The following is an 18,725-nucleotide window of genomic DNA, read 5'->3' on the forward strand; positions in this document are numbered from 1 at the left end:
TTTTTCTATTTTAAACTAATGTGAGCTCAGTTGACGCATAAAAGTAGAATAGTGTCTCACACGACAAATTATCCTGTCTCGTGATGTCAGTCCCTAAATCCTGGCAAATCTACACAATTTGGCACCTTTTCTGACTATAAAATAGAGACGAAAACCTTCAGTGGGTATTTTCTCAGCTTCATGTGCAGAAATACTGTGACTCTTGGCTGTTATTATCATTTTTATTATCATTTTGTTTAATTTTGCCATCCAGCGTGAATTTTAATAGCTCTGCAGTGACGTCCATGGAAAGTGAAGTAACGATCAAAAATTTTCTTATGAATGGTCTCTCCTACAGCAGCCCTGTAACATATGACCTATATGCACGTATGCACACAGACAAATAAGACAAAAGGCAGCAGAGGCACAGTGGGTTAGTGAGCAAAGGAGGAGAGCTTTAACAACCTTCTAGATTAGCTTTGTCACGCAAGCTGCTTCTCATTTCTGAGGTCATAGAGTGTTTTCTTACTTAGAAATAAACCCTATTTAATTATTAACACTATTTTAAATAATAAATGTGAAACTTCTGCTGTTCTTATTCTGTGATGTACAGTTATTTTTTCTACACTTTGGTGAGCTTGATAAAATACACTCACCAAGTACTTTATTTTTAGAAGCATCAAATACTTAGTAGAACCTTTTTTTTGCTCATAAACAAGTTTCAGTTCCTGATGTCTTGGATTCATCAAAGTGTTGGCAGGAAGACATGATCAGCAATATTAAAGAGCAGGCCATAGCTGTGGCATTTAAACCATAATTTGAATCATGGCAACCAAAGTGTACAGAATCAACCAACCTTTTGGGGCCTCGATAAATAATTTCCATCTTCATAACAACTGTATTTGGGATTCTTTTTATAACTCACCCATGTTGATACTCCAAGTTCTACATAAATCCTGCCTTGAACTTGGAGAAGGCATTTGCCTGCATCTGGGGGCTGCAGCTCATGTGTATTGGGTATTGGGCAGTTGGGCTGCTTGGTGACTGTGTGTAGTCGTAGTGAGAGATTAGTTTGCATTTCCAGTAATAAGTCAAACTGATTGTCACTGATTTCGTTGAACCTTTTTCTGGATAGAGGTGGTGGAAGGTGTTGGGTTTGGTGGTCTCAGAATCTCATCTCCGCTACATGCAGATGAGATCATTCTGCTGGTTTTATTAAATGACTGCTTCTACCTTGTACAGGGGCAGTTTGCAGCGAAGTCTGAACCAGCTGGGATGAGAAATAGCAGCTCCAAGTCTGAGGCCATGGTTCTCAGGTGGAAAAGAGTGGAGTGCCCACTCCAAAGGTTGGGAGTGAGTTACAGCTCCAAATGCAGAGCATGGATGGATGGATGGTTTTTAAGGGCAGCAGCTCACAAATAATATAGCTTGCTTTGTACAGATTGCCCAAAATGTATCTTAGTTTGATGTGAATCTTAATTTTGAAATATAAATCTGTGTTTTGTTACTTTACCCACAAAGCTGTAACTGGCCAGCATCTACTGCTGGCCAGAACACAACAGGCATTTTTCAGATTTTGATTAAAGATTTGAAATAAAATTGATAATAACCACGTTATACAGCATGGACAGCATCATGATCTTTAAACTTTAGCACTGTGCCTGACCTTTGGCCTCATACCTCTTCACAGAAGACAGCAAGATTTGAGAAAAATTCTCTTTTAGTGATAGAGTGGCACAAAATGTGAATGAGGTCAAATGTTGGATCATTAGAGTGGGAGGAGGGATCCCACTGGTGTTCATATCTGAAAGGACAGGAAGATTGTTGGTAAGTAATCAGCGCTCAGGCCTGTTTTAGACTAAAGTAAAATCTGTCATGACCTCAGAGGATTTGGAGAACGTCAGCCAGCACAGACCTGTCAGCGCACACACACACACACCTGTCTTTCATTAGTCAGCCACAGACTTTTGCTGTGACAGATTGGTGACCTCATTAGGACTTAAGTGAAATATACTACACTCCCATATTTTACTGCAGATATCTAACTTTAACACACAAATTAGATAGAGCCTTCTCTCTGAACCTTCAAATCAGCATGTTTAACCACTTTCTGCATCTTCCCACTTAATGCAATTAAAAAACATATACATGTTGATATATATTTTTAATGGTATTATTACATAAAGATTTTTGTCGTACATACATTTTTATGAAAAAAACAATCTGGTAGAAAAAATATTGCTCTGGGATGCGATCACACAACGCAGTGGCAACACAGAGCATTGTAACAAGACACACAGCATCAAGAAACTACAGATTGCCATCTGCATAAATACAGTGTGGAAAATGCTTCATTCATGTGCTACATGCTTTTCATGAGAAACATCAGTTGTACAGCTGAACATCAACAGAAACACTGGCTAACACTGGGCTACAATGGCTTTATTCCACTGTAATAACCGGTGTAATAACTTTAACATATGAAGCTACATATTTTTTACTTCTCCTCTATGATCGTGTTCATATTCTGTTGCCATGTTCACCAACAATGTGTGTTCAATTGTAATTGGTAAAACTGAGGATGGATGTGGTTCAGGATGCAAAATGATAATTTGGTAATGCTTACGATTACAACAATATAATACAGCACATTTAAATTATTATACAGCTCTGAAGGATGTAAGTGTGAGTTTGACACTGACCTGATCATGTTTTGAAGATACAGTCAAGAGACTCACAGCAGTGCCTAAAATAATATATAGAATTCTGTTTATGGACACAAATTTCATCCTGTTTTCTCACCTACTTAAATACAGTTTGTTTATTTATCAACCTTCACTCATATCTGGGTAAATGTAGTTTTTTTTAGGTGTAACGGCCAAAAAAGTCTCTGTTTGGTGGCAGGAGTGCTGAATGTGATTTCTTTGGTTTGGCGTATGAAATAAAACTACTTCATTGTTTGGGTTATAATAAAACTGCTGCCGCTGTCCGAGGTGTCTCACACATTAAAAAAACATTACTGTAGGCATAAAACTTTCCTACAATTGAAATACGTTAGTTTGAAGTTTTGTAAACCAAAAACCTCCATGTACGCAAACAAATAGAAATATTTCTTTTTTCTGTGAGACAGGGTGGCTTCATAACGTAAGATGAGACAATCTTATGTAAATGGCCTGTATTTATATAGCGCTTTTCTAGTCCCTAAGGACCCCAAAGCGCTTTACATATCCAGTCATCCACCCATTCACACACACATTCACACACTGGGTGATGGCAAGCTACAAAAAGTGCAAACTAAATATAGAGCGTTCTGATACGCGTTTAAAACGTTTGCACTCACTGCTGTGTGCTCAAATAGTTTCGTCATAGATTAATATGCATTTTTTTTGCCAGTGGAGTAAATTCATGACACTGATTTCAAACAAGTGTTTTATAAAATGTGCAGCCGTCTCCAATAAGTCAAACAATTACATTAAAGACAATATTTGATTTTTAAACCAAACTCTGAGACATTCTGCGTTCCTCGCCACCAAGCTTTTCTTTTTCCCCTGAGATGTCCCGGTGCTCCTATGAGGTCATTGCCATCTGATACACCTACAGCTTGAACCTTCCTCTACACAAGCGGCGGCTCTTTCTTGGCATCTTTATCCCTGTGGTGACGGCGGTGTGCGCTCCTCCTGGGTGGAATGCTGGGAGGTCGTGACTCTGGATTTTTTGGGGGGACAGCCGGTTGCTAAAATGATAGTTTTGATGGACAGTTTTCTCCATGATCCCTCACAGCTGTCCAAGAAAAAGAGGAGCCTCCAGAGAGCCAGTCCACGTTTTCTTGCTCATTATCACAAATCTGGTGTTCCTAAAAAGTTGGCCGGTGTGTATGTTCAGGCTGAATCACTGAGAGACATTGTTATATCTCAAAAAGTGGCTTGAAAATACAGATTACATCAAAAAGTGATCACAGCATGTGTGACTTAACCAACATGAAAATATTCATGACCTCATTATTTTTTAGTGTTTAAAGCTGAAATCCATTATCTGCTTTAGATGTGTCACCTCCCTGCTAATTTTAGACATAATATAAAACGTTACTTTTTCAGATCGGACTTTGAGATACGTTTTTTGGCCTAATGAAATTAGACGCAACATAATTTCATAAAATAATTGCAAATTTTAAATGATTTTCCTCTGAAATGACATGTTTTATTAGAAGAATAAAAGGCCCCCATACAAAGAATGTATGACTGAAAAGTCACAATGGTGTTTCGCCAGCTTCATTTGATCATCATTTTATTTATCATTTAACAAAACAAAACAAAATAACTATGTAGTCCTCACTCGAGTCATAATCAGTCATAGCATGTTGTCAAGCTGCGATACTGGCAGATCAGTTCGCAGCCTCAGCTTTTCCTTTCAAGTCACATCTGACTCAGTGAATCTCAGATCAGTTGTCATTGCTGTTCTGTGTGGAGGGTTCTTGGTACTGTCCTCCCTTACTTCTAGCTTTCCATATATGAACATAGAAAGATGAGGAGGCAGGCAACATTGCCTTATGCTTTCCACCTGGACACATGGATGGGTGGGGCAGTCTAGAACAGAAGCACGTGACCAAAAATACATTACTGCAGACAGAAATAATCTCCTATCCACCAGTGGTCCTGAACGAAATCGCTTTTGTTTAGCCAGGGGGGGTAGTGTCATTATTGCAAGATTAAGAGCATCATTCTTATTCTTGCAAGACAGCAGAACAAACTGAAAGTCTCTCTGTCAAATACTCCTCATCAAGAATATTTCTAATGTTATGGATTTCAGCTTCATCGGTATGTACACGGATGACGACGTAAAACGTGACAGAGCATCGTTAACTCAAACACAGCATCCAGCTATTGTCATAGCTTCAAAAAAGAAAAGCTCAGCAGTTGTACCTGTCAGCCCTTTGAGGTTTTTCACACAGTCTGTAGATACCTGGAATGCTTTGAATGTGATAAATAACCATTGTCAGTTTATGGGGTACGTCCATTTGTCCAATTTCTATAAACCTATCCAAACCTGTACTTGGGCCAGTACTTGACTTGCGTATGCCTCGGTGTGGTTCCTGCTTGGATGTTTGCCTTTGCCGCGGGTGGCTTTGGAGGTGGTGGGAGTGGGGTTTTCCTCCTCTCTTTGCTCCTGTCTGTGATGGTGAAGCCTTGCTCGCCCTTATCGTGCATGCTGACCCTGGGCAAGAAGTGGGTAGAGACATGTTGGGATTTGACCCGGGGGCTGGAGCCCATTTTAGCTTTCCCCCTCTTATTAAGGGCCACAAACCACTCGCGACCTGTCCTGTGGTTCCTGTGGATTACTGAGGCATAAGTGTTGTAGCTGTTCTCCTGGAAACGTTCCCTGAACTTACAGTCATCCGTGAACCGTTCCTACAAAAGAAAGGAAATGCAGGGTGTTAACAAGTATTATTCCGTGTCATTTTCTTGTATTTCTTTCTTGTTTTCTGAATAATTGAACCTTGCTGTATTTGCAAACAGTCCCAAGTCATTTTCACACACGTGATTCTTGATCTGTGCATATCCAAACATGTAATGTAACCTAAACTTGTTTACCTTGTGAGTGGACACAGAAAAAGTCATTACTAAATCTTTTAGCATTATTATTTTATTTCATTTTTTGCAAGAAGATCTCACTTTCACATCAGCACATACACACAACTACTGTGAAAAGCTTCTGTGCTTTCTGTGACAAATTTCCTTTGCTGTGAGATTTTTGTCCTTTTCCTGCAAAACCGGAAATGCACACGTGAGGATTTACTGTTCATGTCGTGGTCTGGGTGGTTTTCCACAGCATCAGCTCCTCCCCACTGGGTGGAGTCTTTGTTGTTCCTCACCTGATGGCAATCGTACCAGCAGTATTTATGACCGGCGCACTCAACTGGTCTTCACCAGATTATCTGCCAACTTTAGTCATTTCTCGGCCTCACGTCCGTTCCTTGGTGACTCATCGTGTGTATTAACCGTATCTCTGTTTTTCTCGTCAGCCTCTGAAACCCACCTACCAAGCTCTCCTGGATACCAGTTTGCTGCCGCCGGTAATCCCTCTCCGTTTTGGAGCTGCCATTCTCTCCTGCCTGCCTCCCTGCATTGCATGCAGCACCCACCTGGACCTCTCCTGCCTCCCCCCTCCACGCAACCCCCACCTGCAAGCTTGTAAGACAGCTCAGTGTACTATCCTTAGATTCACTCGCAACCCTCTGTGGGATTCCCCTGACTGCTCTGTCCTCTGTTTCAGTGCCCTGGCCCGCCACAGTTTCCCCTGCCCAGTACCTGCACCCAGTTATCCCTGCCATCTAGTTATCATCACAGTATTTTTCTCTCGCCTCAGACATCTAGTTTATGTTCATTGATTCTAGTCTGCACTTTCTGTTAGCCTCTGAGCATTGTAAAATAAAATCTCTTTTCGTTACACCTCACCCCTGGCCTCCGGTTTTGAATCTGCACTTGAGTCCATCCCATGTCCACGGGCCACTGCGCCTGACAGTTCACCTACCAAACTCTACCTTCAGGTCCACTTACAGAAACCTGAACTGAACCTGGACCTGCACACACTATAAAAATAGCATGAATTTACATTTCTAATGAGACAGCTGGGTCATGCTTGTGCTGCAATAATTGCAACAGATGTGCAGAAGCATCAGATACTCCTTGGTGATGGGTTTAATAAGTCATCTACATCAGCGGTCCCCAACCCCCGGGCCTCGGACCGGTACCGGTCCGTGAGTCGTTTGGTACCAGGCCGCGAGAGTTGAGGCTCAGGTGTGAAATGTATGGTTTTCAGGGTTTTTATCGGTTTCCAGCGTTATTTTGTTATCGTTTTTATCGTTAACTCGGTTTTCCTGGGTCTGTTCACGTGTGTTATGAATAAATCTTTTTTTTCGGTACCGGTACTAGTTTTATTTTGTTGTATTTATCCGCGACACCTTAAAGGCCGGTCCGTGAAAATATTGTTGGGCATAAACCGGTCCGTGGCGCAAAAAAGGTTGGAGACCGCTGATCTACATGATTTCATTATCACAGTCACACCTTCACTGACAGCAGCAAAGCCACAAAACTCAAAAGGCATCTGCTATTGAACTCATTCAGGAAGAACTTCAGAACGAAGACATGGGCCGGCGTTTTTATGATCATTCTTCTTCTTACAATTTAATCAGCAGAGTTATTGTATTTTTCTAAACTGTGTTGGATAAGATGGATTTTTCCTCATGTTGAAACAAAAGTTTTCATCCCACCCAGGTTCTCAAACAGAGGATGAGGAATGGGGCAGGTTTAAATCAGACTACTCGTGTATGAATAGTGCAGATAATATCAGCAAGTCTGCAAAGTAAAATCCTTAATGAATTATTACTAATAATCTAAATGATCCAAATATTATTCCCAAACACTGCTTAACATGCCTGCGATAGTTTGGTTATCCAAGAAGAACCATAAAGCTTAAAGTTTTCCAGATGGACCTGACGCACATAGTTGGACTGCATCAAAATTGTATTATTTGGGTCGCAGGTTTGATCAGACTTTGTCTACCAAAGTATTAGAAAGAGATGTAAAAATGTAACACTGGCATGCAGCACTGCATTCTGCACACATGTCATGCACAGAGATGCAGATATTCATTGAATGTTCCCGTTTTGTGCCTAAATATATCTCGGGTGGGAAACTTTGACATGTACCCAGGGATGCCGGCTTTCTTGCTGCAGCATGACTTCCTTGTATAACCTCCTGCCATTCTGAAATAAAACAAACTGTTCTGCTTTGCTGAAGAGTGCAGCATAGCAGAAAATGATGCCATTACAGCGTTCGGTAAACATGCCAGTCACAGGAGAGTGCACTGCGGCCGCAGCAGAACAGCGCAAACCTTTAAGTTATTCAAAGTGACCGACTGTTTCTTTTAGTTGTTGTTTTTAAAGGACGATTTTAAGAAAAAAGTATAGAACTCCAGAGTCACAGCTGTGGGTGGACTGAAATGAAATGCTACATTTGAGCAACTTACCGTCTCTGGAACCAGTCGGGGAATTAGACGTTGGAAACAAATCCACTGGAGCGTGTATGAATGTACTCTCTCACACACACATGCAGGCACGTATACACACATAAGCATGCATACCAAGAAGAAGATTTGGCCCGTGCTGCGTTTCATAGGATTTAATAGCTGCAGCCAGATTCCAGAGATCTCATTGTAAAAATCATAATGCTTGTACAGCTGTTTAACCTGGCTCCTACCCTGCAGGATAGGTTACAGTCTTTTAAAGGGTCCGTTCCCATGATCCTTGATATATATACATGCATATATACATATATATATATATCAAACATCTTGTAGAGACTCGGTACAAAGGTAAGACATAACACATCCTACATTTTTCCAACTAAATGTGCTGTGATTTTAAAATGATCCTTTACTGAAATATAGTGAAACAAAGCATACAGCGTAGTTCAGTTTATTTAAATAAAAAACGAAACCTAAGTGTCAAAATGAGCTTTGGTGACTGTGGAGGCTGTTTGACTGCAACTGATTTCTTAACATTTCTTAACATTGGCATGGTCAAGAAACTAGTTTGTGTTGAATTGAACTTTGTGGCATGGCGAATGATCCTGATGGAAACAGGCGTCAGAAGATGAGTACACTGCTGTCATAAAGGATGGACGTGCTCAGGAACAATATTAATGTAGGCTGCGGCCTTTGAACATATTCATTTGATACCAAGTGTCCCAAGAAAAAAATCCACCATACCATTACATCACCACAAGCAGCCTGAACTGTTGATATAAGGCAGGACGGATCCATGCCGTCATATTGCATTCCAAATGTCACAGCAGAAACTGAGACTCATCAGACCAAGCAGCGTGGTCTTCTGGTGCTGTAGCCCGTCTCGCTCAGAGTTCAGTGTGCTGTGCATTCACAGATGTTCTTTGGTAGGCTTTCTTTTTTAACAAGTGGTTATCTGAGCTGCTGTTACCTTCCTATCACTTGGAAGTCTTTCTATTCTCCTCTGATCTCTGACATGAATTATTTTCTCTTTTTTTACATAATTAACTTTGGGCTGTAGACATGTTTGTGTGGGATACTCTTAGTATTTCAGCACTTACAGAAATACTCAACCAACAACATGAAGTTGTAACTTAACTCACCTTTCTTCTCTGAACCTGGTATATAACTTGACTGTACATGATACAGTTCCATTTATACAATCATTTGCATAAAAGGAGACCAGTTGTTACAAAGTAATACATTAGATTACTTTTTATTGTAACAAAGGATATAATGCATGAGTGTTTTAATTTAAACGATCAGTTATTTAGTTACTTAATAGCTTCTCTGTTCTGTTTGTTAGGAAACAAGAAAAAAAAGACAAATCCTGACATATTTGTAATGCTTCTGTTTCCCTCTGACTCACACACACGATCCTGCTGTTGTGTTAGTCAGGTTATCTGATCTGATGGCAGAGATGTCATCAAAGGCCTGAACACCTGGCATTATTTTGTGCCTCAGTGATGATAAGTGTCTCCTGAAGGACTCTACTTCACATTTTGAAGTGCAGGCTGAGCACAGCTCCTGGTGGTGAGGCCTTTCTTTAATTAATTATTTCATTTGTGACAAATTAAAGTGATTAGTGGTATTTTCTGCCACTACACAGGCTTGCTTTTAGCTATGTATGTGTGTATCACTCTCTCTTTTATCTATAACCCCTCCCTCACTGTTTGTTTAACAAATGCTGGCGACCCTTTCACCTTTCAGAAGATTATGTTTGCGATAGCCTGCTGAGTAGGTCACGCAGAGCAATGTGCATCTGTCTCCTCGCCCATTATTCAGCGAATAAACTGCCACTGTGAAAACATCTAAACAGTAAATATGACAGACGATGCAACAGATACAGTTCAGCACGTCACCTGACACCCTGCCGCGAGGCCTGAGCCTGAGGCCCCCGAGGTTTTACATCCACCAAATCATTAAGGCAGTTAAATAGCACAGTGCAGCTGTAGTCACAGATTGGAGTTTAACTGTACAAATATTCCTCTGAAGGCAGAGCCGCTCTGGAGGCAAAAATACACTCCAACTGCAGGAAGCAACGAGACTATCAGAGTGCGAGGCATCTAACCAGCGAAGCTCTACTACAAAGAAAGAAAATATCAACTATATAAGCTGCAATGTGCACAAGAATATAAGCGTAAAAGCCTGAGATCATCCTGCAGAGGCAGCAAAGTGTTGAAATGTGACAAGAAAAAATCTGAACTCCACCTATCAAGGCAGATGTCACTGAAAGTTTCAGAGTTATTTTACAGATAATAATATGCTATATATAGAAAATGGATCTGAAAGTGAGGCCAATGTTGAAGCGGCTTAAACATGCATTCCTTCAACTAACCAGCAGGAGGCAACTCTCATTTGTATAAATGTCTATGGCTTCTTGCTCTATTTCCTGGGGAGTTCATAAGGTCAGTCACTACTTTCAAGTCATAACGAACACATGAAATTTATCAGTATGACTCATGGTCCTCATTAGAGTTAAAAATGAGGTTAAAATAGTTAGAACTACATCGTTAGCCAATGACAGTGTACCCAGTGTAGTGTAAAAGGTTTTGTGGTCACACTCGTGATCTATGAGGTTATAAAACATGAATGTAGCTTCCAGAGTGGAAAAGAAGCCAGTGCAAATTGCATTAAACCAGAATTCTATGTTAAGGCCACCAGATTGCAATACCTACAGCTGCAGGAAGATTTCTGCTCCCGTACTCGTCTATGGGATAAAGGATTTCTGATTTGACCTCTGTTAACACTTTTTCCTGATGAGTTTATTGGGTCAAACACTCTCCAAAGTGTAGCTTTTGCTCAGAATTGAGGACCATCTGTGGCATATTTGACTTCACTTGTCAAGTGACTGTGAAAACACTCATCTCGAGGCCTCAAAATCAGAGACGGTATATCAAGAACACTTTTGTAGGGGCCCATAAATAATCCTTGGAAACATTAAGGTGTGATGCTTGGTCCATATAAACTAAAAAACACACAAAACCACCAACAGATTAGGATTACAGTGTCGGTGACCTCTGCATAGTATAAGCCATGCAGTTCATGGCATGGAGTTGTGGTACCAAGCAGAAAATCCCTGATCCAGTGATGATTGTAAGGTAAGGTTTAATTATTAAGCGCTTCTCGTAGACAGGCAGTCACAAGGCGCTGTACACAAAGGTTAAAATAAAGAAAACATTAAGTAATAAAATAGACAATATAAACAATGCAAAAGTATTGATTAAGTTTTTAACTGCTTTTTAAAGGTTTCCACAGTGTCAGCCAAACACAGTTGTGGTGGTTCCACAGCCTTGGTGATTGTGTACTCAAGACTTCCAGAAGAACAAAATAATTATCTTTAGTTTGAGGCAATACCCAACAGCGCTATGTCACATTGTTTTCTCCTAATATCCAGCTGATGTAGTTTACATTGAAATCTTGTTTGCGAAGAACTGAGACCTCGAAAAAGTTTATTTCAGGGCTAATATAAGCTGGTTAACAAATCTCTGCTGGTGAATAGCACACAGTCACATGTGTATAATTTTAATAACAAGCTGTGGCTGAGAATCCACTTTGAGGGAAAACGCTGCATCGCTTCCCACTGACATGGTTTCATGAAACAATGCTGGGAGCTGAGGGGCCATAAATCGCTCAGCGTGAGCACCGCTGCAGCTCACAGACGCTCCGGCTCTCCGATTGTTGCTTGTCCAGCTGATTGTTTACTCAGCATATTGATTTTCAGTTCATGGCTCACTCCTCTTTATACTATCAGACGTCCCAGACTGGAATTAATCTGCTCTTCACATTAGCACATGCTAATCGGGAGCTGCTTCTATGTCTATGCGTGCCAAGACTCCCGCTGATGACTCGTCAGTGCGGCTGGTTGTTGGCTGTCCGGCCTGCTCACGGCGGCAAGGCCAAGCTGCTGTGGGTAGATTTGGGCTTACTGTGTGTTTGGGGGAATTTGAAAATCTTCAAAACTGTGCCTACAGATTACAGCAGTGTGCCTTGACATGTTGATGTCAGATTTAGGGATTTTTGTTATGCAGCACAGATATAAAGCTGCACAAGCTAATAAATAAAACAAACAGAAAAGATTCTAATGAATAAATGCACCACGAGTCCAAACGATGTTTGATTCCAGCAGAAATCAGCATCATATCAGCAGAAAATAACCGTTAACAAATTCTGGTGCTGAGTTTATATGTTTGCAGGAAGTCTCAGAGCACGACGAGTGGTCAACAAAGACAATACTTAAAGTTTTTAGGTCTTTGCAGGTATGTTTTTATAAGACATTTGCCACTTTCATCCAGCTTTACACTTCTTGACAGACCCATTTCTAGCAGCAGCAGTCACCAGTGCACTACACTATATGCTACAGAGCGGCATATTCACTAACCAAACAAGGTGAGTGACTAACACTTGAGCATAATTACAAGTAGCAGGTATTTGTCTCCATATGTAGTTTGTTCTTAGAAAGCTAAAGCTAGCTATGTGTTAGCAAGCTGCTATAGTTAGCTAATGCACTCACAAAGAATAATGGTGCTTTCTGAATAATCGATCATATACTCTGTCAAGATTTACAAGTTTAATACAGATCATTACCAAATGCTTTTACGCTCATTAGCATACCGAATGTCCCACTTCTTTCTTGTGTTAGCGTTTCATGTTTAATTGTCTGTATCCACGTCTTGTCCTCATGTTTTTCATTTAGGTAGCTTACAAAGACTTTAGTAGTATAGCACCAACAGTCATGACAATGCTCTATATATATTAGAAGGTAAAGACCCTACAATAATACACAAAAAATCCAACAATCTGACGACCCTCTATGACCAAGGGCTTGGCAAATGTGGGAAGGAAAAAAATCCCTTTTAACAGCAAGAAACCACCGGCAGAACCAGGCTCAGTGAAGGGCAGCTATCTGCCATGATCTGAGTGGCAAACTTAATTCTGAGTTTGGCACAAAAACTCAAACTACAAAAACTTATTAGTTACAGTTTTTGTAGCATCAACTATTATTTCACATGTCATCACTGCAAGTTAGCAGATTTCACTTGGATTCCACACTCACCATATCCCTGCTAGTGTTCTGTGTAATCCACTTTAATAGTTTGTGGACGAATACACATTGTAATTACAGGTCTGCAGCTGGATGATAATGTTGATCAGTGTCTGCCTGATATGGAAAAAGGCAGCTTGCTAGCAATAATAATATGATGAACATACAATATATAAGCATATATGACAGTGTAAACATTAGTAAGGCCCTGACCTTTATAAATCCAAACTGCACATAACTAATTAATCATATTAAAAGCTGCTTAATTGGGCAGCAACATTCCAGTCAGCACTTGCTTTGTGCCCCCTCAAGTATCCACACACTGTATGTGCTGAGTGAATTTAATAGTGTAGGAACTGAGTGGGATACTTACAGTTGCGTGCAGCCGTCCTCTTTTATTCATGGCCAGGAATCTGTTACTGTAGACCCCTTTGATACCGATGACCCCCTGAGAAACCGCAAAGAGCTCCAGGACACCTAAGAGGACAAACAACATGATCTGATGATTGACTGGTGACAGGATGTATTTTTACTCGTCTTGTGATTTTCTGTCTCTTGCTGCTCGTCCTCACTCCGAATAACAGACTTTGACATGATCTACTCTGCTGTCATGTCAGCGCTGTTATCCTGTTCAGCTGCACCGTTGAGACTTATCTCTTAGTGGGCTCTTTAGTAGGCTTCTTTAGATCGCTAGTGTTTGCATGAATAGAAAAAAGGGAACACGGAGCAGTAGTTCTATCTTTAATTATTCCAAATCTCTATGACGAAAGATTTTTATGGGCTGTTTTGGAGGAATCAGTTGTTATGAGTAAGAACCAAACTGAGGGATACTGGTGTATAAAATATTTGGGGGCCACAGAAGAACACCTCCTGAGGCACAAACCTATCGCCACCATCGCCTCCTTCAGTGTTCATGGTGTGTTTAATGGCTGAACACTGAAGGACCAAATACCAAAGTTGCTTCATACAAAAATAATAAGCAAAACCATTTTATTATTAATGAAAACATTTTATGCAAACGTAAAAGTGTACCGTTAAAGTGTTACTATGAAGATGTGCAAAGTGTTTGTTATTTACATCAAATATACCATATGAAATGTTCTGAACAAATGCACGTGCCTAACTGGACATGCCACTGAACTGGACCACGTTTGGAGGATTGTCAGTGATTTGTAGTGCAGCTAGCTGACTACTTAAACAGACCATCCACAAAGTTATTCCTTTAGTTATGATTAGTAAATTAGTTTATCTTGCTAACAAAGCTTGATATTCTCCAAAAAGTTGATTCTGTTCATCTGGACGTAGCGTTTTGTGGGAGAAACGTTTCGTCACTCATCCAAGTTACTTAATCTCAGTGGTCATTGATCAGTGGGTTTTGATCAGTGGTTGTTGATCAGTGGTTATGATACTTTGCATAATTAAGATTAAGTTGCTGACCTCCCAGCCCATTGTTCCTTCAGTGGGCTGGTTTCAGTCATTATGCAAATGTACTGTTTATAAGATTTGGGGAAACCTGCAGTCAGCTGAGACTGAAGAAGTCACCTGGATGAGTGACGAAACGTTTCTCCCACAAAACGCTACGTCCAGATGAACGGAATCAACTTTTTGGAGATTTACTTTCCTGGATGATTGAGCATGCATCAAAAAGCTTGATATTGTTGATCCTATAATACCCTTGGTATCATATTTGATAAATACGTTTCTGAGACATGATCAGACATGATCAGTGCTCGCCATAATTTCAAAATGTTATGGACAAAATTCTTTTTTTTGTCTAAAATTAACATTGTTGTTAACAAAAAGTTGCCAAAAACACTCAATTGATACAAATGTGATACAAAACATATATAATAAAAATATAATAAAAAATATATCATACACAGCATGATATAGCAAAAAAAAGTGGATTTTGTTATAAGGGTTGATAAACATCTCAGTTCTAAAAAAATCTGAATTTTCTGGCTATTTTTTGATGGACTGGGTCTTACAGGGTTAAGTGATAGCATGTTGAACTAAACCTTACCTGTGCTGATGGCTTATGTGAGTATTTGAGCCATGAATAAACTTGGATAAATACACTTTTTTTCAATTAGAGGAACAACACACAGGCTCAGAGACTACTGCAGGGGAGAGTAATGACTGAATGCCATACAAAAGTATAGAGAAAACCTAAGCTTAATATGATTTATGAGGGAAATATAAACAGCAAGACTGTGTGAATGCAGCTGTGCTGATCTTTATGTAACTAAAATTTCAATCAGATTCTTTTTATGATAAAAAAAAAAAAAAACTTTGAGAAAACTGTAAATTGTGGGGTGTGGGGCATAAATCCTTTTCTGCTTCTGAAGCGGTCAATGCCAGAAGAAGTCCCTGAACCTCTGCATTAAACAAAAGATTAAATATAATGAACTGTGAAACTAACTCCCCAAAAATGCACACACACTGTTGGACCCACACAGAAATAAATCAATAAATAAAGAACCGCTGTCCTGAAGCAGAAAGGTCTCGCATCCAAACTCGAATGTGAGCATTTGAGTTAAATCTAAGAGTTGAATCTGATGCTGCGTGATGGTAAAAGAATCTTCATATTACAAATCCAAGACGCCCAGTCTCCTGCTAGTCTGCTGCCCTGTCATTCAGGCTTCAAAACCACATGGCTGAAATCCATGTAACCTGACAACTCTTCTAAAGGGGACCATGAAATGGAGGCACAAGTGCACTTTCACGGTGAGCTTTTGCTGTTTCGTCAACGGATGAGCGATGAAGGATCTGATGGTGCAGTAAAAGCTGAAAATCTGATTTATGGCTTTAGTTTTGTGGCCTAGCTGACACAGGACTTCATAAACAGAGAGGTGGGACTTTTTGCATTTTGAAACAGCTAAATTTAACAGTTCATTTTCCCTTAAGGGTTTTTATTTAGATAAATGTTTACTGTCAAATTGCACATTACTTTGTGCTGTCACTTAGAAACTAGTGTTCATGGTCAACATCTACTTGAGTGTGAAGGAGTTTTTAGTGTGAACAGATAGCTTTCAAAGTGCCAGGCATGCTCTAAAAGTCAGATTATTTAGTGAAACTGTGATGTTAGTCATCTCCCTGTAGAGGTGTAAATGAATTTGAAACAGGGGGAAATGGCTACACCTCAGACATTTCAAGTCATAATTCAATTTTCCAAATCTATAGGGGATTTTTTTTAGTTCGTCCCTTCAGAAACACACAGGCAGCTGTAAGATTCATACCCAACCTATACATTTAACTATATTACTCTGTGATTCCTGAATTCTGTTATGCATTTATCAGCAACAACAAATATCAACTCGTTTGTTTGATCTTTTTCATTCATGATCATTAATATTTCAGAATTTCAGCTCTAAACAATCCAGCGTGCAGGATGACGCTTAAGTCGAATATCTGCACTGCAAACATCAGCGTTTGTTTGTGGTTCCAAAATCTCATTTCTCTTAAATCATCTGAAAATCAATTTCACTTTAATACTTGAGTCTGCAGCTCAAATCATTAACTTTGCAGGTACAACAAACAATAAACGTTTTAAAAGAAATCTGTTTTTTTGTGCATATTGTCGCGTTGTTGCGATTATGTCAGTCGTGCTGAGTCGCAGTCCAATACATCCTGTTGCACCTGTTACTTCTACAAATAGTCTACCTGCCAACATCCCCGGAGAGACACAAACAAGGCTCGTCAAACAGATGCCTGCTCAGATATTTCACAGGCTCGGGCAGCCTAAGTTTAGCAGCGCGCTCCTTACCGTCTTTATGTGTAAATCATTGTTCAAACTTGCAGGGATGGCAGTCAAAATAGACATCGCTGCAGACAGAACGGGGATCAATTGGAACAAACACAGGATCCAAGTGCGCATTCTCAGCGGGACGCACCGGATTCATCCACGCCTCAGACCTTCATAAATTAGTAGTTAGGCTGCTTCGTGCACAGTGAGGCCGGACTGAATGACTTACTCAGCTGGTTGGGCTCATGGCTGCCGTTGACTCTACCGTCGGGATGAATCTGGAGATGGAAGCCGATGCCAACCCTACAGTAGAGTCTGCAAGTCCTGCGTCCCGAACGGATCCCCTCCTCCAGAAGTTGGCGCTCCAAAGAGTTGTGCTGAGCTCCCGCAGCGGTGCAAATCAAGTGAGCGAAGGTCAGAAGGTAAAGAGGAACATTCATTCTTTCAAAAAGGAGACACCCGCGAGGCCACTTCTAGCATTTTGGTCTCGCTCCTGAGATCTGAGCACCAGAAACCGTGCGCACGCACTGCATGCAGCGCTCCTAGGCATTACCCCGGCTGCAGTAGCTGGAGTGGTTCTGCTGGCACGGGGATATTTATAACGCCAATGATCTCACTTCTCGATGCATGCCTGAGCTCTAAAGGACGCTCTTTCATCCAGATTTTGTCGCCGAGATGCCACTCCTGCTCAGCACCGACCCACAGCAGCGGGGCGTGATGGAAACGCGACAGACACCGCACATTTTCCAAGCAATCGTCCGCGCCAGGACGCACTGAGCGCGGCATTTTACGCACAGGGAAACGACATGTTAATAGAGCGTGGACGCGATTAATTCGCACTTGAAGCGACGAGGACAAAATATTTCGCTGTGGACGCTTCTTTCCGTAAAAGAAACACCGGACGGCAATAATGAAACACCGCTCGCAGGAGTGAATTCAGAGAGGTTCGGGCTGAGATCCTCAGGTGGTACAGCAGGGTTTTAACACTGGCTCACCGGACACTCAGGCAGCCGTATTTATAGGCCTCAGTCCACCTTTTCATCTGATGCGTCCACACATTTGGTGAACAAGCGTCAAGCTGACTAATGTATTCTGAGCAGTGTACAGTGGCGGGAGAGACAATGCAATTATCTGTTTGTGGTGTGGATTAATGCAACAAATAAATAAATAAATAATATAAGGAAGATATATGAGTAACATATTTATGTATAACATTTCTCCCTCCCTTCCACCCAAGTTTGACTTTTGCTACTTCAAAAGTCATATCCCCTTGAACCTGTTGAACGACCCCGTTAGGATGGCTGTTTTTGCAGTAGATGTTACCAGGAAAAGTGCCCAAACACTGAAAGCCCCAAATAAAAACATGCCCTATAACCAGTAACACAAAGATGCAAGATTACGTGATTCTGTACAGAACTGCATATTTATTTTTGTCAGGCTTTATCTTACTGGTTCAAGGTCAGCGAAAAAAGTTTGTTAGAAGATCACAGCTCCTGTGGACCTGAAATGACACAAGTGAACAGCTTCTGCAGAGATCACTGCCTTTTGCTTGATTTCCAGTTCAAAGTCAGCTTCAAAGTCTTCTTACTTTCTGGCTTTTTGTCAAGGGAACCTCCTTAATGTAACTGATAACAGCTATGCTTTTCTTACTATGTGTGTCTAAAAATGTGTAAAAATGTCTTAGATATAGTAATCTGTCATCTTGAAACTGATGCTTACCACAGTCTGAATGTTTGTCCTGTGACAGACGAATCTTCCTTTTTCTGGTTTTCTGATTTGTTACGTGTACATGACAAATAAAAACTTGACCAAAACACATCAGCCATCCCATTTAGTTTAACCTGGCAGGATTCAGTAGTTGTCCAGCAGAACTGCACAAGTCAAATGTGTTTATTT

General features: G+C 40.6%; 1 protein-coding gene and 1 long non-coding RNA gene across 3 annotated transcripts; one reads left to right on the forward strand and one right to left on the reverse strand.

Moving 5' to 3' along the window:
- Positions 1 to 4,179: 4,179 nt before the first annotated feature.
- Positions 4,180 to 18,329, reverse strand: fgf5 (fibroblast growth factor 5). 2 transcript variants are annotated; one of them, XM_082556086.1, is made up of 4 exons: positions 17,059 to 18,329; positions 13,458 to 13,561; positions 5,291 to 5,384; positions 4,180 to 5,190 (listed from the first exon to the last, which is right to left on the reverse strand). In XM_082556086.1, exons 1-4 carry the CDS (start codon positions 17,267 to 17,269, stop codon positions 4,886 to 4,888), a joined length of 714 nt encoding a protein of 237 aa, XP_082412212.1. In that variant the 5' UTR covers positions 17,270 to 18,329; the 3' UTR covers positions 4,180 to 4,885. The 2 variants fall into 2 exon arrangements, with proteins under 2 accessions (XP_082412212.1, XP_082412213.1); XM_082556087.1 differs by having other exon boundaries at positions 4,929 to 5,384.
- On the forward strand, positions 5,792 to 6,430 carry LOC309719744. Its single transcript, XR_014280308.1, has 2 exons — positions 5,792 to 6,167; positions 6,250 to 6,430. It is a non-coding gene; the product is annotated as an uncharacterized lncRNA (long non-coding RNA).
- Positions 18,330 to 18,725: the final 396 nt, after the last annotated feature.

This window comes from Aulonocara stuartgranti (assembly GCF_965226115.1).
Source record: "Aulonocara stuartgranti genome assembly, chromosome: 12".
Taxonomy (NCBI): Eukaryota; Metazoa; Chordata; class Actinopteri; order Cichliformes; family Cichlidae; genus Aulonocara; species Aulonocara stuartgranti.

Excerpts from the sequence above, each read along its gene's own strand:
- fgf5 (XM_082556086.1), bottom strand. The coding sequence starts at position 17,269 with ATGAATGTTCCTCTTTACCTTCTGACCTTCGCTCACTTGATTTGCACC. Across the intron at positions 5,385-13,457 it reads GAGGACGGCTGCACGCAACT|GAACGGTTCACGGATGACTG; the intron begins GTAAGTATCCCA and ends TTTCTTTTGTAG. Across the intron at positions 5,191-5,290 it reads CCACAGGAACCACAGGACAG|GGTCAGCATGCACGATAAGG; the intron begins GTCGCGAGTGGT and ends CTTCTTGCCCAG.